The sequence below is a fragment of the Hemitrygon akajei genome, chromosome 1 (assembly GCF_048418815.1).
Source record: "Hemitrygon akajei chromosome 1, sHemAka1.3, whole genome shotgun sequence".
NCBI classification, from domain to species: domain Eukaryota; kingdom Metazoa; phylum Chordata; class Chondrichthyes; order Myliobatiformes; family Dasyatidae; genus Hemitrygon; species Hemitrygon akajei.
Window position 1 is genome coordinate 140,563,685 of NC_133124.1, and position 22,552 is coordinate 140,586,236.

Genomic DNA, 22,552 nt, shown 5'->3' on the forward strand with positions numbered 1-22,552 from the left:
AAATTGCTCATCCCTTTATTCTGATACTGTAGCTCCTGGTTCTAGAACTGAACTAAGAGATATGTGCCACTTGCATCCAGTCTATTGAGCCCTGCGAGACTTCTGCAAGCTTCAATGAAATTGTGTCTCATTCTTCTCAACTCAGGAGAATCTCTCCACAGAGAGCAAACCCACTATCCCGGAAACTAATCTAGTAAAAGCTCACTGCACTTCCTATTGCAAGCAAATTGTTTTATGCAAAGAGATGAAAACAATAGTTTATAGTCCAAGCTGTGCCTATATGATTGCAATAGGGTAACATAAGCTTTGCATTCAAGCCCACTTTCAACAAAACGCCAACAAAACATTCGCCCTCCTAATCATTTACCGGCTTTTAGTGACTTGTTTACAGGGATACCTGGTCCCTTTGAAGTCCAACATATCCCAATATGTCTCCATGTTACACCTTCTCCATATTCTAGCTAATTGCCATTTTCTTACCCAGGCAGTCAAATTGTCTAATTCCCTTGAAGCATCCCAATTCCCAGTCACAATTCCACCTCAGTTCTATAATATCAGGAGGATTGGGAATATGATATTGGAATACCTTGGAAATGTTCTAAAGTTCTACAGGTACTTCAACTGGAAATCACTATATCTTTTAGATCAACAGGATAATTTCATTCTTTAATACTTAAAGAAATGAAATTATCTGGTTGATCTTCAACAAGATAATAGAAAGCTTAAATGTTCAAAGAATAACTGAAGGATAAAAATAATTTTTAAAATATTTAATAGCTCAGGCACTTCTGGTCTTCTGGTCAAGATGGCGCCTGTGTACAGTGCTCCTTTAGTCGACATCCTCTGGATAGATCATGAAACCATATATTTCTCTTCTTTCATGTCTCTTACATTTGTTTTTTTCATTTTGAATGTGATTCTGGAACTGTTGGAACATATGATTTGCAGTTTGGGAATTGGTTGGGTGTTTCAGTGCTCTGCAGTCTCTGAGGGGATTCCTGAAGGCCAAGGCAGGAACCTCGTGCGAGAAGGCTTCGAGTATATGTTTGACACCAATATGCCGATTATGCCAATTAAAGTGATGAGGGAGATTGAAATGCCAGCTGACTGCCTTTAATCACCGGTGAGATTGCTCGGCTACAGAGAGGGGAGTCTGCCTTTTTATTGCTGGTGAGATCACTCTGCTACAGAGAGGGGAGACTGCCTCGTTATTGCTGGTGAGATCACTCTGCTATGGAAAGGGAGACTACCTCTTTATTGATGGAGAGGGAGAATGTTGCCCAGATTTTCTGCATTTTGGATGTGGAGTTGGATTGTGGACTTTTTTCAGTTTTATGGGTATTTTTGTATTCTGTGATTTTTGCCCATTCTTACTCAATTTTTTGTGTGTGGGAGAGGGGGCTTTTGGGGGTCGATATGCCTGTTCTGTTTTGTTCATTTTTTGTGTGGGAAGGAGTGATTTGGGGGTTGATGATTATGCTGCCATCCTTTTCTTTCTTGGTTTCGTGGCTATCTGGAGAAGAATTTCAGAGTTGTATACTTCGATAATAAATGAACCTTTGAAGTCTTTGAGACCATCTATCCAGCTCAGTGACCTTAAGAAAAATGCATCACACCGTAGATCAGAAAACAAAGCACAGGAAGAACTCAGTAGGTCAAGCAGCATCTGTGGAGGTACAAAGTGTAAGTCAGTGTTGCAGGTCAACAGCCTTTCTGAGAAGTAAAGCCAGCCAGTATATACAGTGCAAAAGTCTTAAGCTCATGTATACATAGCTAGATGAGAAACCCAATTCTGATATGGGCTTCTTGAGGATTGAGAGTGGGAAGGGGGAAGTGAAAGGGGAATCATGTTGGGAAAAGGGGAAGGGAGAGGGGAGGGAGTGGGAAGCACCTGAGAAACATTCTGCAATGATCGATAAAGGGTCGTGGCCAAAACATGGAATCTTTAATCCTTTCCAGATAACACCTGACCTGCTGAGTTCCTGCAGTATTTTTATACATGTTACTCTGCATCTGCAGAGTGTGAGTGCGTGTGAGTGTGCGTCTGTATGTGAGTGAGAGTGTGTGTGAGTGTGTCTGCCTGTGTGTGTGTGTGTGTGTGACTATGTGTCTGTGTGTGCGTGGGTGCGTGTGTGTATGAGTGTGTGACTGTGTGGGTGAGAGAGTGTGAGAGTGAGTGTGTGTGAGTGTGTGTGTGAGAAAGTGTGTGTGACTGTGTGTGAGTGTGTGCGTGAGAGTGTGTGTATATGAGTGTGTGACTGTGTGTGTGAGATTGTGAGAGTGTGTCTGTGTATGAGTGTGTGTGTGTGAGAGAGTGTGAGAGAGAGTGTGTGAGAGTGTGCGTGTGAGAGTGTGCGTGTGAGGGAGTGCGTGTGAGAGTGTGCGTGTGAGGGAGTGCGTGTGAGGGTGTGCGTGTGAGTGTGTGCGTGTGAGTGTGCGCGTGAGTGTGCGCGTGAGTGTGCGCGTGAGAGTGTGCGCGTGAGAGTGTGTGCGTGAGAGTGTGTGCGTGAAAGTGTGTGTGACTGTGTGTGAGTGTGTGCGTGAGAGTGTGTATGAGTGTGTGACTGTGTGTGTGAGATTGAGAGTGTGTGACTGTTTGTGAGAGAGTGAGAGAGAGTGAGAGAGAGTGAGAGTGAGTGAGAGAGTGAGAGAGTGAGAGAGTGAGAGAGTGAGAGAGTGAATGAGAGTGTATGAGAGTATATGTGTGTGTATGAATGTGTGACTGTGTGTTTGTGTGCGTGTGAGTGTGTCTGTGTCTGATCTAACTCCGCCTATCAGCTACGAGTCTCTATCTCCTCCCTCACCAGCTTATTTTTCCTGTTCTTTCTCGGTCCTGACGCAGAGTCTCAATCCTAAATAACGATTTACATCTTGTCTGCACAGATGCTCATGACCCGCTGAGTTCTTTATTTCAGCAGCTCCAGTCTCTTCGGTCTTCACATTTTAAATCGGGAATGGCATAAACTCAATATAATAATGTGGCAACAAATCACAAAAGCTGAAAGTTCTACATTTAATCTGCACAACTCCTGATTCGATAAAGTTTGCAAAATTCCCAAGGAAACACCATCTTTATTTATAGTTGCTTACAAAAGCTTTACGGGACAGGGCGTATTTTGCCACCTGCACTAAACCAATTAACAATCTAAAACAGACCAGTGTGTTGAATTTGCCATTCGGTGTGGTTTTAACGTTCCGTCCGGTTGCGTTAAAATAACCGGCAGCCGTCCAAACGGTGTTTAAATAATTGACGATTGCAATCTTGTGATTAGTGAAACATCGTAGAGCTCGGCACAGTTATTACTCACAGAGGATTAAATATTGATAATGCAAAAATGAGTTAAAACAATAACCACTGAGCGAGCGAGTCTGCACTTTTGGTAAAGCTCGATCTGCAGAAACGAATTGTTACATTATCTATCTGATCTCAATCAAGTGGTCGATACGGGTTTTCCAATATGACTTGGCAGCGATTCCACCAGCAGGTTAATAGATGTCAACTCCCTCTCTTGGCGCAAACCCTCGGCTCAACTCAACTCGTCCACGCCGACCAGTGGGCACCCTTCCGTATTAACCCCATCGCCCGGTAGCTGGTCAATAGCCCTCTAAACCGAAGCGTCTAAAATGTCTCAACAAGGGGACAAACTAATATCCCCTCAGCTCAATATCCAGTTTCTACATCCCCCTTCGAAGTACTTAACCGTATCCACCGCCTCAAAATGCGGGAAGCCGAATTCGATCAACGGTAAAGGAACATGAAAGACCGACTGACAGCACGGCTGTTAACATCAGGATACGCTACAAACTGGCTGGAAAGCAATGGGGATTTGTAACCCGTCCCATCACAGAACGCTTCAAACAACAGTTTTAGAAACAGTGAAGGTTAAATTTAATTCCCGGTTGAAGATCCCATGAGCTATATGCATACTCTATCAGATTAAAGTCAATTCTGTCACTGTTACCCCAAAGGTATTTTTTCGCAGGGTTATTCTGGTGTTCTGGTGTCTAGTTAACAAACCCAAGGCAGAAATGCCATCCTCTGACGAAAGGGTAAATGAAAAGCACTGAGCTTCCGATGGCATCTAAATGTAAAAGCGGTTTCATTGGCGAGACATTTCACACGGAACGAACAGGTGGCTGTCTCCAGATGCCGCGCTCCAACTAACAGTTCCAAACACAATCTCGGTAAATGGGAAAGTACGAAAAGTAAATTTTAAAAAAACACAGCTTCATTCACTATTTAAGACGATAGGCATGTTAGTTACTTGTAAACAAACGGTATTTTGTCAACGCTATTTGGGGAGGATCAAGTGTTATTAAAAAGTCATGTTATACTTACAGTCCTCTTAGCCGCAGCCATATTTTCTCGATTTGCTCTGGTTGCAGGTATTTCAGAGAGTTGCTCTCAAACTCTTCAATTTCCTTAGTTGGTGACTCCATGCCTTAAACACCCAAGGTATGGGTAAATTTCTAAACTTTAAAGCTGCTTAGGAGAGGCTATCATTTTGCCCACAGAAAATGGAAACCTTTGGAACTTTAACGCTGCAAAGCACCGACTAATGCCGTTCAGACTAAGCGTACATTAATATTGAAGTCTCGTAGTACATGTTTGAAGGAAACTGTCGCAGTTTGCATTGGTTCAGAAATTATGTTGGTGGTGCTTTGCGTACAAGTACAGGAGTGATCATTGTCACAAACCAGCTTTGCAATCAGAAACAGCGGCTGAAGGCTCTTCAACCTGAACCCTAGTAATAACTGAGTGGGAGGGCGGGGTAGCACATGCGCGGCTTCGTCGGGTTTTTTTTTGTCCCAGACTCATCACAACTCTTGCCGAGCTCTGGGAGTCGAGTACGTGTGCTTTGGAGATGTCCGGCTACTGGGAGGAAAGAAAGATTAATCAATTCCAACTGAAATTAGCCGAATTGCTTGCTGGAATCTTGCTGAATAATTTAAACAAGAATCCGTGAATTTTCTAGAGTTTAGATTTTTTTTTAAACAACATACAACATCCGGATGCGTTGCGTTTTTTTCTCATATGTAAAACAGAAAATATTCGTTTATGAGTAAATCCGTATTTATGTCAATTTTCTTGAAAGGACAAGTAGAATGCAAAAACATGGAATCATTTTAACATTTCTGTATCGGAGAAAGTATGAACAGTGCAGAACTATTTTTGCCAGCAGCAGGTGGCAGTACTGACCCTAAACCGATATGATTTTGATTCGTGGACTTTATACCACAGAAGCCGTAAAGGCTGCTACATTCACGTGTCCGTTGCTATTTTATTGAATATAAGAGACTTATGAGGTGTCCAGTGTGTCCTCTGGTGTAGGGGCTTGCCGTGTGCAATTTGGGGCAGCTCACTCACCTTTGGTCCCCGCCGGGCGCTCCGCTCTCACCTGTGGCTCCAATTAGCTGTTCTTATGCGACAACAGCCGGTGCACTGCTTCGACAGGTGCGCTGAACCAAGTGAGGGTGACTGGTGGGTTTCTTACCCCCGTAAAGCCAACTCCAGCAGACCGGGCGGGTGAGATCCAAAGGCCGGGAAGGCGGTATTGCAACGCTCCGTGGAGAGCGAGGAGCATGACGAGGCACAAATTAAGTCATGATTATCCACTGCAGCCAAGGAAGAACCCCAGTTGTGGCGACCACTCGTACCACTGGACCCGGACCCCTGAGTTCGAGAGAGTGGAACTGCTCCAGTGAAATGGCTTTTCCACTTTAAAAACTCTCCCGCACAGGTTTCAATCACCTTCGGCTACGACGAATAACCATCACACACACACACACACACACACACACACACACACACACACACACACACACACACACACACACACACACACACACACACACACACACACACACACACACACACACACACACACACACACACACCCCCCCCCCCCCCCCCCCCCCCCCCCCCCCCCCGGGTAACGATGTGTTTGATCGTGAAAAACATAACCAGAATGAAGTGGTGTAGTCTACTTAAACACTTACCTGCAATTTGTCATTAATTTTAAATTCTTCAACAATTCATTGCTAAGTTGCCTTTTCATCCGATTTTTTAGCTATTCTGGGTGGGCTGTGGTGAAAATTTGCTGGTGAACGACGTGAATTATTATTGCTAATAGTTATACTTTAATTTCTTTTCTCAGACTGGCAACTGTGAATGCAGCTTTACTGGATATTATTCTACATCTGTTCTACATTCAGGTTTGAAATCACAGAAATATTGAAAAAATGTGCAACATTTGTATCAGAAAGACAAAGCCTGGCTCTCAAATATCCCAGAATTCACAATTCCAATTTAACATCCATTTTGAAATTTCTGCTTTCAAATGGATGTTGGGAAAGGAGAAGTTAAGTAGCATATTGAGTACTTCCATCAGTGTTCTGCGTGTTTACCAGGGCACCAGATCCAGTAGACTCAAACAATAACTGTATATACTGGAATTTGGAGCAACACGCTCCCTCTCTCCCCTCCTCCATCTGCCTACCATTCCCCTCACCTGGATCCACCTATCACCTCTAGGTTATTGCCCCACCCCTTCCCTCCACTGCAAACTCTATCAGTCCAAGTGAAACATATCCACATGAAATGTCATTTCTCTATTTCCCTCCACGGATGCTACCTGACCCTCTGAGTTCCTCCAGCTCTTTGTATGTTACTATGATCCAGAGCACGTAAATAAGGTTAAGTCTGATTTTTTTTTACCTCGGCAGGAGATAGCTCCACACACACAATATCATTTGATTCCTTTCATATCCAAGATTAACTTAACCTTGAATGCCTTCAGCAACTGAACCTCAGTAGTGCTTTTGGACAAAGAATTCTGAAGATTCACAACCCTAGTGCAAAATAAGATACTGTTCTGGGTAGGAAGGCTGATAATGAAGTTTCAAGGTGATACAGACAAACTGGATCAATGGGTAAGACAGAATATTATATCAAATATAATAGAGAAAATAGCTGGTCACCCAAAATGATGCATAAAATGGAAAACTGAACTCTTTTATAAATGTTAAAATGTTGATATTTAAAGTGACTTAGTTGACCCTGCACGCAACTTACTAAAAGCCAATGCACAAGCAATTATGAAGACAAATAATATGTATGAGAGGTCTGAGTAAAAATGTCTTACTCTAATTACATACAACTTTGGAGATTCTGCACCTGGAGGTTGTGTGCAGTTTCAGTTTTACCTTATAAAATAAAGGTGATGCAGTGGAGACTCTGTATACTGGTTTGCTGAATGATGAGAGAGTGGTAGACTGGACTTGCATTCTTGCATGAGAGGAGACGCCATTGAAACTTATAAAATGATTACAAAATTCAACATATGGATGCAAGGAGCTTGATTCAAGTTCAAGTTTAATTATCATTCAACCATACATGAGCATTGCCAAACAAAACAAAGTTCCACTGGGGCCAAGGTGCAAAACACATTACAGTACCAACAGCACACTACATATAGCACAAAACACAAATAGCGCACATGGTTACGATTTCAGAAAAAAAGGCATGCAGTCACAAAGAGACACTGGAGAGCTATACCAAGTGAACACCAGGGGGTAGCACTGCCTCAATGTCGTCTCCACCTGGGTGACTACAACAGGTAACCCCAGTACCTTGGTGTAGACCTAGTCCTCACCACAATTTGGTCCTTACACAGTGAATAGTAGGGCACTGAGGAGCGTGGTAGAACAAAGGGATAGGGCGCTTGCAACACTGTGTGTCAGACAGAGTGGTCAGCAGCACTGGGGCTCCACAGGGGACTGTCCTGTCCTGTCTCCCTTTCTCTTCACCATCTACACCTCAGCCTTCAACTACTGCACAGAGTCTTGCCATCTTCAGAAGTTTTCTGATGACTCTGCCATAGTTGGATGCATCAGCAAGGGAGATGAGGCTGAGTACAGGGCTACAGTGGGAAACTTTGTCACATGGTGCGAGCATAGTCATCTGCAGCTTAATGTGAAAAAGACTAAGGAGCTGGTGGTGGACCTGAGGAGGACTAAGGCACCGGTGACCCCTGTTTCCATCCAAGGGGTCAGTGTGGACATGGTGGAGGATTACAAATACCTGGGGATACGAATTGACAATAAACTGGACTGGTCAAAGAATACTGAGGCTGTCTACAAGAAGGGTCAGAGCCGTCTCTATCTCCTGAGGAGACTGAGGTCTTTTAACATCTGCCGGATGATGCTGAGGATGTTCTACGAGTCTGTGGTGGCCAGTGCTATCATGTTTGCTGTTGTGTGCTGGGGCAGCAGGCTGAGGGTAGCAGACACCAACAGAATCAACAAACTCATTCGTAAGGCCAGTGATGTTGTAGGGGTGGAACTGGACTCTCTGACGGTGGTGTCTGAAAAAAGGATGCCGTCCAAGTTGCATGCCATCTTGGACAATGACTCCCATCCACTCCATAATGTACTGGTTAGGCACAGGAGTACATTCAGCCAGAAACTCATTCCACAGAGATGCAACACTGAGCGTCATAGGAAGTTATTCCTGCCTGTGGCCATCAAACTTTCCATCTCCTCCCTCGGAGTGTCAGACACCCTGAGCCAATAGGCTAGTCCTGGACTTATTTCCATTTGGCATGATTAACTCATTATTTAATTATTTATGGTTTTATATTGCTATATTTCTACACTATACTTGGTGCAGCTGTAACGAAACCCAATTTCCCTCGGGATCAATAAAGTATGTCTTTCTGTCTGTCTGAATACAGGTCCGTAATTCATCGAAAGTGGTGTCACAGGTAGATAGGGTCATAAAGAAAGCTTTTGGCATATTGGACTTGGTAAATCAAAGTACTGAGTACAGGAAAAGGAATGCTATGTTGAAGTTATATAAGCTGTTGGTGAGGCCTAATTTGAAGTATTGTGTGCAGTTTTGGCCACCTACCTACAGGAAAGATGTAAATTAGGTTGAAAAAATATAAAGAAAATTTACAAGGATGTTGTCAGGTCTGGAGTATGAGTTATAAGCAAACTCTGAATAAATTAGGACTTTATTCTTGCAATCTAGCAGACTCAGAGGAGATTTTATAGAGGTAGACAAAATTATGAGGGGTATAGGCCAGGTAGCATCTAGAAAAGAGTACAGCAGATGTTTCAGGCCGAAGCCCTTCAGTAGGACTGGAGGAAAGAGCTAGGAAGTAGATTAAAAAGGTGGGGGGAGGGGAGAGAGATGACAGGTGACAGATGAAACCTGGAGGGGGAAGTAAGTTGATTGGTGAAAGAGACAGAAGGCCATAGAAGAAAGAAAAGGGGGGAGGAGCACCAGAGGGATGTGATGGGTGGGCAAGTAGATAAACTGAGAGAAGTAAAAGTGGGTGGGAAATGGTGAAGGAGGAGGGTTGGGAGAATTACTGAAAGTTTGAGAAATCGATGTTCATACCATCAGGTTGGAGGCAACCCAAACAGAATATAAGGTGGTGTTCCTCCAACCTAAGTATAGACTCATCACAACAGTGGAGAAGGCCATGGATAGACATAACCGAATGGGAATGGGAAGTGCAATTGAAATGGGTGGCCTCTGGGAGGTCCCAGTCTTTCTGGTGAACAGAGCATATTGCTCAGCAAAGCAGTCTCTCAGTGTATGTCAGGTCTCACTCATGTGCAGGAGGCCACACCATGAGGACCGGACACAGTATATGACCCCAATTGGAATGGGAAGTGTTGCCTCACCTGGAAGGGCTGTTTGCATTGTAGTGAGAGAGGAAGTGTAGCACTTGTTCCACTTGCAAGGATAAGTGTCAGGAGGGAGATCAGTGGGGAGGGACGAATGGACTGCGGAAAGCAGAAAGTGGGAGGAGGGAAAGAAAATCTGCGGATGCCAGAAATCAAAGCAACACACACAAGATGCTGGACAGCATCTATGGAAAAGTGTTAACAGTCAACAATTTAAGCTGAGACACTTCATCAGAACTGGAAAAAATTAAACAAAGTCAGAAAAGATGGGGGGAGGGGCAGAAAAAGTACCAGGTGGTAGTTGATAGGGGAGGGGTGAAGTAAAGAGCTGGGAAGTTGATTGGTGAAAGAGATACAGAAGGGGGAATCTGATAGGAGAGAACAGAAGGCCATGGAAGAAAGAAAATGGGGAGGAGCACCAGAGAGAGGCAATGAGCACACAAGGAGAGAAGGTGAGAGAGCGAAATGAGCATGGGGAATGGTGAAGGGGAGGAGGGCAATTACCATAAGTTTGAGAAATTGATGCTCATGCCATCAGGTTGGAGGCTACCCAGACGGTGTTGCTCCTCCAACCTGAGTGTGACCTCATCACAGCAGTAGAGGAGGCTGTGGAGTGACATGTCAGAATGGGATTGGGAAGTGAAATTGAAATGGGTGGCCTCTGGGAGGTCCTAGTTTCTCTGTTGGACAGAGTATAGTTGCTCGGCAAAGCAGTCTATGTCAGGTTTCATTGCCATACAAGAGGCCACACCATGAGCACCGGACACAGTATACAACCACAACAAACTCACAGGTAAAGTGTCGCCTCACCTGGAAGGACTGTTTAGGGCCCTGAAAAGTAGTAAGGTTGGGGGTGTGGCACTTGATTCCCTTGCAAGGATAAGTGCCAGGAGGGAGAGCCCCACCGAACTTATATCTGCTCCTGCACTTACATCTGCATACCTTGACTCCGTTTTATCTATCCCGGTTCAGTCCCTTCCTACCTACAGCCATGACACTTCACATGCTCTGTATCTTTTCAATGACTTCAGGTTCACTGGCCCCAAATGTCTCATTTTCACTGCGGATGTCCAGTCTCTATTCACCTCTGTCCCTCCTCAGGAGGGTTTTACAGCTCTCTGTTTCTTTCTTGTTAACAGACCCAACCTGTTGCCCTCCACCACCACTCTCCCCTGTCAGCAGAACTGGTCCCCACCACTCTCCCCCGTCGGCAGAACTGGTCCTCACCATCAATAATTTGTCCTTCAGCTCCTCCGATTTCCATTAAACCAAAGGTGTGGCCATCAGCGCTCACACGAGTCCCAGCTATGCCTGCCTTTTCGTCAGCTATGTGGAACAGTCTACATTCCAAGCCTACACCGGCATCACTCCCCAACTCTTCCTATTCTACACTGTATTGGGGCTACTTCCTGCAACCAAGCTGATCTCATCAACTTCATCAACTTTGCCTTCAACTTCCACCCTGCCCTCAAATTTACCAAGACAATTTCTGACCACTCATTCCCCTTTCTTGATCTCTCTGTATCTACCTCTGAGACAGTTTATCTACTAATCTCTTTTATAAACCCAGACTCTCACAGCTACCTGGACTATACTTCTTCCCATCCTGTCATTTCTAAAAATGCCTTATCTCAGTTCCTCCTCCTCTGCCACATCTGCTGTCAGGATAAGGCTTTTCATTCCAGAATTAGTAAGATGTTCTCCTTCAAAGAAGGGGGCTTTACTTCCTCCACCATCAATGCTGCCCTCGACCGCATTTTATGCATGTTCCTCTTGTCCTCATCTACCACCCCAGCAGCCTCCGCGTTCAGTACATAATCTCTGTAACTTCCACCATCTCCAACAGGATCCTACCACATCTTTCCCTCCCCCCAACTTTCAATTTCTGCAGGGATCACTCCCTATGCAACTCCCTTGTCCATTTGTCCCTCCCCACTGATCTCCCTCCTGGCACTTATCCTTGCAAATGGAACAAATAGAACAACACAGTACAGGCCCTTCAGCCCACAATGTTGTGACCACCCTTAAACCCTGCCTCCCATATAACCCTCCACCTTAAATTCTTCCATATACCTGTCTAGTAGTCTCTTAAATTTCACCAGTGTATCTGCCTCCACCACTGACTCAGGCAGTGCATTCCACACACCAACCACTCTCTGAGTAAAAAACCTTCCTCTAATATCCTCCTTGAACTTCTCACCCCTTACCTTAAGGCCATGTCCTCTTGTATTGAGCAGTGGTGCTGATGCACCATCAATAACTCACTCTGAGACGTAAGAAGTGAGATATTGGCTTTTATTGACTGGAAGAATGAACAACACTACATCCTGGAGAATGAGGCCGGGCTCAGGCCTCAATCGCCTTTATATAGGGGTCTGTGGGAGGAGCCACAGGAGCAGTCAGCAGGGGTCTGTGGGAGGAGCCATAGGAGCAGTCCAGACAGGTATATGTAGTTCACCACAGGTGCCCTGGGGAAGAGGCGCTGGCTGTCCACTCTCTCTATTCCTCTTAATATCTTGTATACCTCTATCATGTCTCCTCTCATCCTCCTTCTCTCCAAAGAGTAAAGCCCTAGCTCCCTTAATCACTGATCATAATGCATACTCTCTAAACCAGGCAGCATCCTGGTAAATCTCCTCTGTACCCTTTCCAATGCTTCCACATCCTTCCTATAGTGAGGTGACCAGAACTGGACACAGTGCTCCAAGTGTGGCCTAACCAGAGTTTTATAGAGCTGCATCATTACCTCACGACCCTTAAACTCTATCCTTCGACTTATGAAAGCTAACACCCTATAAGCTTTCTTAACTACCCTGCCTACCTGTGAGGCAACTTTCAGGGTACTGTTCCTCCACACTACCAAGTATCCTGCCATTTACTTTGTACTCTGCCTTGGAGATTATCCTTCCAAAGTGTACCACCTCACACTTCTCCAGGTTGAACTCCATCTGCCATTTCTCAGCCCACTTCTGCATCCTATCAACGTCTCTCTGCAATCTTCGACAATCCTCTACGCTATCCACAACACCACCAACCTTTGTGTTGTCTGAAAACTTGCCAACCCACCCTTCTACCCCCAGGTCGTTAATAAAAATCATGAAAAGTCGAGGTCCCAGAACCGATCCTTGTGGGACACCACAAATCACAACCCTCCAATCCAAATGTACTCCCTCCACCATGACCCTTTGCTTTCTGCAGGCAAGCCAGTTCTGAATCCACCTGGCCAAACTTCCCTGGATCCCATGCCTTCTGATTTACTGAATAAGCCTACTGTGTGAAACATTCATTGACATTAATTGATAAATATTTGCCACATCAGTGAAACCAGTGAGGGGAACAGACAGGAGATTCTGTGGACGTGAACGGGACACCCAAATGGTACGTTGCCTCCCAGGTGTCAGGGTCAGGAATGTCTCAGATCGCATGCACAACATTTTGGAGAGGGAGGGTGAGCAGCTAGGCCAAGTGATTTGTAGTTCATAGTTCTCATCCTGCCTTCTTTATGAATAACTACCCTCCCAAGTTAGGGAACCACTCAAGAATGTGTGGAGTTTTGGAAGGTTCCGACCAGTGCATCCACCAGAGATGAAGATTAGCATTCACTTTAGTTATCGCGTGTATATTGAAACATACAGTGAAATGCATCATTTGTGTCAAGTCATATCAGTGAGGAATGAGCCGAGGGCAGCTGCAAGTGTCACCATGCTTCCAGCATCAACACAGTATGGCTAGAACTTACTAACCCTAACCATACCCATCAGTCTTTGGAAGAACACTCGGAGGAAACCCATCGGCTCAAGGGGAGACATACAAGCTCCTTACAGACAGAGGTGGGAATTAGTGAGCACTGCTGCTGTAAGTCAATTGTGCTAACTGCCACAGTGCCACTACTATCTCCATCACCACCTCTTTCAAAACTTAAAAAATGAGCAAATGAAACTTTTTCCCACCAATTTAGGAATGTAAACCCAGAAAAAAATCAATGCTGATATCCTTAAATTCCTGCTACCTCAGGGTACGTATGGTACAAGACCCAGTGTGAGGAAAATTGGGTGTGACTGCTGGAACAGGTGCAGTAATATCTATGGGTTACAAAGCCTGCATTCCCACCACATAAGTGAAACTTCGTCACTGAAGAATGCAGTTAAGTGTTGTGGGGTTAGGCTGTTCAGCTTTCAGCATTATTACCATTTAATATACTTAATTCTGTCAGGATGTTCCAGTAGAAATGAAATTAATGTAATTATGTGTGTTTCTGAATCTTACTGCAGAAATGCAGGTATTTACTTATTTATCTGTTGAGATACAATGTGGATGAGACCCTTCCGGTCCTTCGAACCACGCTGCCCAGCAATCCACTGAATTAACCCTAGCCTAATCACAGGACCATTTATAACAACCAATTAACCTACCAACCTGTACATCTTTGGACTGTGGGAGGAAACCAGAGCACCCGGAGGATACCCATGCGGCCACAGGGAGAACGTACAAACTCCTTACAGGCAGCGGTGGGAATTGAACCCAGGTTGTTGGTACTGTAAAGTGTTGTGCTAACCACGAGGCTAGAACATCAGTGAGTATCATACATGTCTGTCCATATGATTCTTGCTAGGTTTGTGTCTATTTGTATCCATAAGTCTCTGACTAACTCTTAACAAGAGAAAAAAAATGCTCATTTATATTTGCAGAACTAATTGCTTCTCTCACAAGTCCAAATTATATATGAAGGCTAAAAATATCATGCAGAAAATTTTGTGTTGGGATAGCAAAAAATTTACATTACATAAAAACTTATTTCAAGTCATATATGACCTTTACCCTGCCCGTTTTAGATTCACCGGGGCCACTCAGCTCCAGAATTTCAAAGCGTTTGTCTAAACATGCCTCAAATAACTTAGCCTCATTTACACGAATCGATATAGTCATAAAAGTCGCATTTATTTTCCTTGGCATTTCTGCACTCAAGCTGACAAAGACCAATATAAAAGTAATCTCAGTGTTAGAAACACTGACGTGAATCCATTGCTCTATCAATGTATCAAGCAATTTTCTTTTTGACAAGCTCTCATCATAACTCCAGCTCATCCATAATCTCAGTCCAAATGCAATGTATATTGTAATGAATCAACAGTCCCATTTCAATTTCTAGTCTGTGCACAGCTTATTAACAGGAGGCAGGAGCAGGACTGGAGCCAGTATATCTGGTGATTCATAGACTAGGGGTGCAGAATGTTCATGACTAGTTAATCTCTGCTGATTGTAAATTAGAGTTAGCTGATGTAAGAGTTTATGAAACATAAGTAAAGTAAATGGCCTCTCAGGATCAGATTTCTTGTCACTGATGTGTGTTGTGAAATTTGTCGATTTGTGACAGCAGTACGGCACAAAACATTTAAAATTTACTGTAAGTTACAAGAAGAAATATATTTTAAATAAGACATGAAAAAGAGAGAAAAACAGTGAGGTAGTGTTCATACTTTAAATCTAAAAGCTGTTCCTAAAATATTGAGTGTATGTCTTCAGAATCCAACACTTCCCTGATGGTCGTAATGAGAAGAGGGCACGTCCTGGATGATGAGGCTCCTTAACGATGGACAACACCTTCTCGAGGCAACATCCTGACGAAGGGTCTCGGCCTGAAACGTCGACAGTGCTTCTCCTTATAGATGCTGCCTGGCCTGCTGCGTTCCACCAGCATTTTGTGTGTGTTGTTTGAATTTCCAGCATCTGCAGATTTCCTCGTGTTTGCCTATTGAAAGTGGCCACATTGGCAGGGAGACTAGTGCCTATGATGAAGCTGGTTGAGTTTACAACCGTCTGGCCAATTCTGTGCATTGGTGGTGGTGTGTATTCTCCTGACTTCCCCTTCTTTAAGTCCACAATCAATTCCTGGGTCCTACTGATGTTGAGTACAAGATTGCTGTTGTTGCAACATCATTCAACCAGCCGATTTATCTCATTTCTGTAAGCTCTCTTGAGCTTTCAGCACCATTTAATAAAGCACATGTTGGAATCAACACTACTGTTTATACCCCTTTGTAGATTTGGGCTTTTAGCAAGTTGCAAATGTCCACCAGCCCACCACATCCACAAAAACCTGTCGACACCCATCTGCTTTGATCCCATCTTCCAGTATTTTGCCTGTAGTTTTCAATACCTGTGTGATTCAGGTGCTCACATAGAAACTGCTTAAAATACACTGTTTCCATTACTCTCTCCTCAGTCATTCCATATAGACACTTCTTTTGGATGAAAGTTTCCCCTCAAACCCCCTTTAAATCTCTTTCCCCCTTACCCTAAATCTAGGTTTATTCACCTCTGATAACGGGAAAAGATTCCTGCAGTCTACCCTATTATACGCCTCATAATTTTATATATCACCATCATATCCTCACTGAACCTCCTCCAGGCCACAGAAAACAGACCTAGCCTCTTCAGCTCTCATCACAACTATCATTCTCCATCTCTGGCCACAATCTGGTGAATCTACTCTGCACCCTGTCCAACACTATCACATCCTTCCAAGAGTGTGGTGACCAGAACCACAGACAGTACTCCATCGGAGGTTTGACCAAAGTTTTATGAGGTTGCAGAATATCCTCCCTACTTCTGTATTCCATGCCCTGACCAATGAAGGCCACAATTCTACATCTTCTTAATCACATGCCATAACTGCACTGCTACCCCAAGTAACTTTGGACATGCATACCAAAGTTCCGCTGTTCCTCATTATTTCAAAGGAACTTACTCATCACGGTGTAAGTAGTAACCTTTTCAGCCCTTCCAAAGTGATTCAACACATCTATTTTAAGTTCGATTTGCTCTTAGAAACATAGAACCACAGAACACTACAGAACAGTACAGGCCCTTCAGCCCTCCATGTTGTGCCGACCCATATAATCCTTAAAAAAAAGTACTAAACCCAAACTACCCCATAACCTTCCATTTTTCTTTCATCCATGTGCCTGTCCAAGAGGCTCTTAAATACCCCTAATGTTTTAGTCTCCACCACCATCCCTGGCAAGTCATTCCAGGCACTCACAACCTGTGTAAAAAACTTACCCCTGATGTCTCCCCTAAACTTCCCTCTCTTAATTTTGTACATATGCCCTCTGGAGTTTGCTATTGGTGCCCTGGGAAACAGGTACTGACTATCCACCCTATCTATGCCTCTCATAATCTTGTAGACCTCTATCAAGTCCCCTCTCATTCTTCTATGCTCCAAAGAGAAAAGTCCCAGCTCTGCTAACCTTGTTTCATATGACCTGTTCTCCAAACCAGGCAACATCCTGGTAAATCTCCTTTGCATCCTCTCCATAGCTTCCACATCCTTCCTATAATGAGGTGACCAGAATTGAACACCTCAATCTATGTGCAATCTCACCAGAGATTTGTAGAGTTGCAACATGACCTCTCTACTATTGAACTCAAACCCCTGGTAATGAAGCCTAGCATCCCATAGGCCTTCTTAACTACCCTATCAACCTGCGCAGCGACCTTGAGGGATGTAAGGATTTGAACCCCAAGGTCCCTTTGTTCATTCACACCCTTAGGTAACTAACCATTAATCAGTCTTCTGGTTTGTCCTTCCAAAATGCATCACATCACACTTATCCGGATTGAACTCCATCTGCCATTTTTCTGCGCAACTCTGCAGACTGTCTATATCCTCTTATAACCTTCGACAACCTGCAACTCCATCCACAACTCCTCCAATCTTCGTGCCATCCGCAAACTTACTCACCCATCCTTCCACCTCTACATCCAGGTCATTTATAAAAATCACAAATAGCAAGGGTCCCAGGACAGATCCTTGCGGCACTCCACTAGTCACTGACCTCCAGGCAGCATACTTTCCTTCCACAACTACCCTCTGCTTTCTTCCTTTAAGCCAATTTTTTATCCAAACAACCAAGGTTCCACTTATCCCATGCCTCATGACTTTCTGGATGAGTCGCTCATGAGGGACCTTGTCAAATGCCTTGCTAAAATCCATGTAGACCACATCCACTGCCCTACCCTCATCAATTTCTTTTGTTAGCTCTTCAAAAAACTCAATCAGGCTTGTGAGGAACGATCTTCCTTTCACAAAGCCATGTTGACTATCCATGAGTAGACTGTACTTCTCCAAATGCTCGTAGATCCTAACCTGAAGAATCCTTTCCAGTAGTTTGCAGACCACCGACATAAGACTCACCGGTCTATAGTTCCCAGGTTTCTCCCTATTACCTTTTTTAAACAAGGGAACTACATTTGTCATTCTCCAGTCCTCCGGCACTTCCCCTGTAGCCAAAGAGAATTCAAAGATCATAGCTAATGCTCCAGCGATCTCTTCTCTCAATTCCCACAACAACCTGCGGTGTATCATATCCGGCCCTGGGGATTTATCAATTTTGATGTTTTTAAGAAGATCCAGCACTTCTTCTTCCGTAATCTCCACATTGTCCAGCACACAGGCCTGTTCTATTTCGACCTCACCCTGATCAAGATCCTTTTCACTTGTGAATACTGACCCACATAACAATTACAGCACGGAAACAAGCCATCTCAGCCCTTCTAGTCCATGCCGAACGTTTACTCTCACCTAGTCCCACCAACCTTTACTCAGCCCATGAAGCAAAGTATTCATTTAGGACCTCCCCAACCTCCTCCACCTCCAGGCACATGTTGCCCTCTTTATCCTTTAGCGGTCCCACCTTCGTTCTGTCATCCTCCTGTTCTTCACATATGCATAGAATGCCTTGAGGTTCTCCTTAATCCTACATGCCAAGGCCTTCTCATGCCCCCTTCGAGTTCTCCTAAGTCCTTTCTTTAGCTCCTTCCTGGCTACCCTATATTTCTCAAGCAACACACACAAAATGCTGGTGGAACGCAGCAGGTCAGGCAGCATCTATAGGGAGAAGCGCTGTCAATGTTTTGGGCCGAGACCCTTCGTCAGGACTAACTGAAAGGAAAGATAGTAAGAGATTTGAAAGTAGGGGGGGGAGGGAAAAATGCAAAATGATAGGAGAAGACCAGAGGGGGTGGGGTGAAGCTGAGAGCCGGAAAGGTGATGGGCAAAAGGGATACAGAGCTAGAGAAGGGAAAGGATCATGGGACAGGAAGCCTAGGGAGAAAGAAAGGGGGAGGGGAGCACCAGAGGGAGATGGAGAACAGGCAGAGTGATGGGCAGAGAGAGAGGAAAAAAAGAGGAAGGGGAAAAACAAAATATATCAGGGATGGGGTAACAAGGGGAGTGGGGGCATTAACGGAAGTTAGAAAGGTCAATGTTCATGCCATCAGGTTGGAGGCTACCCAGCCGGTATATAAAGTGTTGTTCCTCCAACCTGAGTGTGGCTTCATCTTGACAGTAGAGGAGGCCATGGATAGACATATCAGAATGGGAATGGGATGCGGAATTAAAATGTGTGGCCACTGGGTGATCCTGTTTTCTCTGACAGACAGTTAGTCCTTTCAGTTAGTCCTGCCAAAGGGTCTCGGCCCAAAACATTGACAGCGCTTCTCCCTATAGATGCTGCCTGACCTGTTGCGTTCTACCAGCATTTTGTGTGTGTTGCTTGAATTTCCAGCATCTGCAGATTTCCTCGTGTTTGTCTATATTTCTCATGAGCCCCTCCTACTTCCTGCTTCTTATATCTAACATATCTAACTCTTCTCAGTCCATTTCATCTTGCAGCCTAAGAAAGGATGTGTTTATAGTGAAGAGAGTGCTGAGGAGATTGGTATATCACTTAGGTTATGAGGAATGTTTGGATAGGTGATAGATAGATAGATAGATAGATACTTTATTCATCCCCATGGGGAAATTCAACTTTTTTTCCAATGTCCCATATACTTGTTGTAGCAAAACTAATTACATACAATACTTAACTCAGTAAAAAATATGATATGCATCTAAATCACTATCTCAAAAAGCATTAATAATAGCTTTTAAAAAGTTCTTAAGTCCTGGCGGTTGAATTGTAAAGCCTAATGGCATTGGGGAGTATTGACCTCTTCATCCTGTCTGAGGAGCATTGCATCGATAGTAACCTGTCGCTGAAACTGCTTCTCTGTCTCTGGATGGTGCTATGTAGAGGATGTTCAGAGTTTTCCATAATTGACCGTAGCTTACTCAGCGCCCTTCGCTCAGCTACCGATGTTAAACTCTCCAGTACTTTGCCCACGACAGAGCCCGCCTTCCTTACCAGCTTATTAAGACGTGAGGCGTCCCTCTTCTTAATGCTTCCTCCCCAACACGCCACCACAAAGAAGAGGGTGCTCTCCACAACTGACCTATAGAACATCTTCAGCATCTCACTACAGACATTGAATGACGCCAACCTTCTAAGGAAGTACAGTCGACTCTGTGCCTTCCTGCACAAGGCATCTGTGTTGGCAGTCCAGTCTAGCTTCTCGTCTAACTGTACTCCCAGATACTTGTAGGTCTTAACCTGCTCCACACATTCTCCATTAATGATCACTGGCTCCATATGAGGCCTAGATCTCCTAAAGTCCACCACCATCTCCTTGGTCTTGGTGATATTGAGACGCAGGTAGTTTGAGTTGCACCATATCACAAAGTCCTGTATCAGTTTCCTATACTCCTCCTCCTGTCCATTCCTGACACACCCCACTATGGCCGTGTCATCAGCGAACTTCTGCACATGGCAGGACTCCGAGTTATATTGGAAGTCTGATGTGTACAGGGTGAACAGGACCGGAGAGAGTACGGTTCCCTGCGGCGCTCCTGTGCTGCTGACCACCGTGTCAGACCTACAGTCTCCCAACCGCACATACTGAGGTCTATCTGTCAAGTAGTCCACTATCCAATCCACCATGTGAGAGTCTACTCCCATCTCCGTTAGTTTGTGCCTTAAGATTAAGGTGGACTTGTTTTCCCTGGAGTAAAGGAGTCTGAGAGGTGACCTGATGGAGATACATAAGACTATAAGACATAGGAGCAGAATTAGGCCATCTGGCCCATCGAGTTTTCTCCGTCATTCAATCATGGCTGATCTTTGTTTCCTCCTCCTCCTCAAAGAGGAGGAGGTTGTTACCTTGCTGCTGCTTGTGTGTGAGAAGGGGAGAGCTGGGTGTCGGGGGGGGGGGGGGGGGCTTTGGGGTTCTAACATTTAACTGTCATTCAATATTTGGGGCACTCCTCTGTTTTTGTGGATGTTTACAAAGAAAATGGACATCCGTATATTGTATACATTTCTCTGACATTAAATGTACCTTTGAAACCTTTTGAACACAGGAACAGGCCCATCTGCCCATCTAATCCATGCCAAACCATTATTCTGCCTTGTCCCATTGACCTGCACCTGGACCATAGCCTTCCAAACCCCTCTCATCCATTCCTGGAGATTTTTGTTCAGATATCAACAAAAGGTAGGGAAAGGAAGAGGATGGCAGCAGTGATAGGGAACTCTATAATTAGGGGGTCAGACAGGTGATTCTGTGGATGCAGGAAGGAAACATGGATGGTAGTTTGCCTCCCAGGTGCCAAGGATCAGGATGTTTCTGATAGTGTCCACAATATCCTGAAGTGGGAAGGAGAACAACCAGAGGTCGTGGTACATATTGGTACCAACAACTTGGGTAAGAAAAGGGAGGAGGTCCAGAAAACAGTCTACAGGGAATTAGGAAGGAAGTTGAGAAGCAGGACCACAAGAGCAGTAATCTCTGGATTACTGCCTGTGCCATGTAATAGAGAGTATAGGAATAGAATGAGGTGGAGGATAAATGGGTGGCTGAGGGATTGGAGCAGAGGGCAGGGATTCAGATTTCTGGATCATTGGGACCTCTTTTGGGGCAGATGTGACCTGTACAAAAAGGACAGGTTGCACTTGAATCCCAGGGGGACCAATATCCTGGTAGGGAGGTTTGCCAAGGCTATTGGGGAGAGTTTAAACTAGAATTGCTGGGGGTTGGGAACCAAACTGAAGAAACAGAGGAAGAGGTAGTTGGCTCACAAATACAGAAAGCTTGGAGACAGTGCAAGAGGGAGGATATGCAGGTGATAGAGAAGGGACGCGTTCATTCGAATGGTTTGAGATATGTCTATTTTAATGCAAGGATGGTTTGAAATGTGTCTACTTTAATGAACAAAGCAGACAAGCTTAGAGCATGGATCAGTATTTGGAGCTATGATGTTGTGGCCATTACAGATACTTGGATGGCTCAGGGGCAGGAATGGCTACTTCAAGTGCCGGGTTTTAGACATTTCAGAAAGGACAGGGAGGAAGGCAAAAGAGGTGGGGATGTGGCACTGTTGATCAGAGACTGTGTCACAGCTGCAGAAAAGTGGAAGTTAGAAACAGGAAGGGGTCAATAACTTTACTGGGTGTTTTTCATAGACCACCCAATAGTAACAGGGTCATCGAGGGACAGATAGGGAGACAGATTCTGGAAATGTGTAATAATAACAGAGTTGTCGTGGTGGGAGATTTTAATTTCCAAATATCAATTGTCATCTTCCTAGAGCGAGTGGTTTAGGTGGGGTGGAGTTTGTTAGGTATGTTCAGGAAGGTTTTTTGACACAATATGTAGATAAGCCTACAAGAGGAAAGGCTGTACTTGATCTGGTATTGGGAAATGAACCTGGTCAGGTGTCAGGTCTCTCAGTGGGAGAACATTGTGGAGATAGTGATCACAATTCTATCTCCTTTACCATAACTTTGGAGAGGAATAGGAACAGACGAGTTAGGAAAGCATTTAATTGGAGTAAGGGTAGGAGCTATCAGGTAGGAACTTGGAAGCATAAATTGGAAACAGATGTTCTCAGGGAAATGTATGGAAGAAATGTGGCAGATATTCAGAGGATATTTGCGTGGAGTTCTGTATAGGTACTTTCCAATGAGACAGGTGA

At 44.5% G+C, this 22,552-nt stretch overlaps 1 protein-coding gene across 1 annotated transcript in view; it reads right to left on the reverse strand.

The window, feature by feature from the left end:
• Positions 1–4,799, reverse strand: part of pde1ca (phosphodiesterase 1C, calmodulin-dependent a) — a 319,562-nt gene extending 314,763 nt beyond the window's left edge. Inside the window, exon 1 of the mRNA XM_073052530.1 lies at positions 4,340–4,799. Coding sequence (XP_072908631.1) covers positions 4,340–4,440 — 101 coding nt within the window. The 5' untranslated portion in view covers positions 4,441–4,799. The remainder of the gene's footprint in view (positions 1–4,339) is intronic.
• Between the last annotated feature and the right edge of the window lie 17,753 nt (positions 4,800–22,552).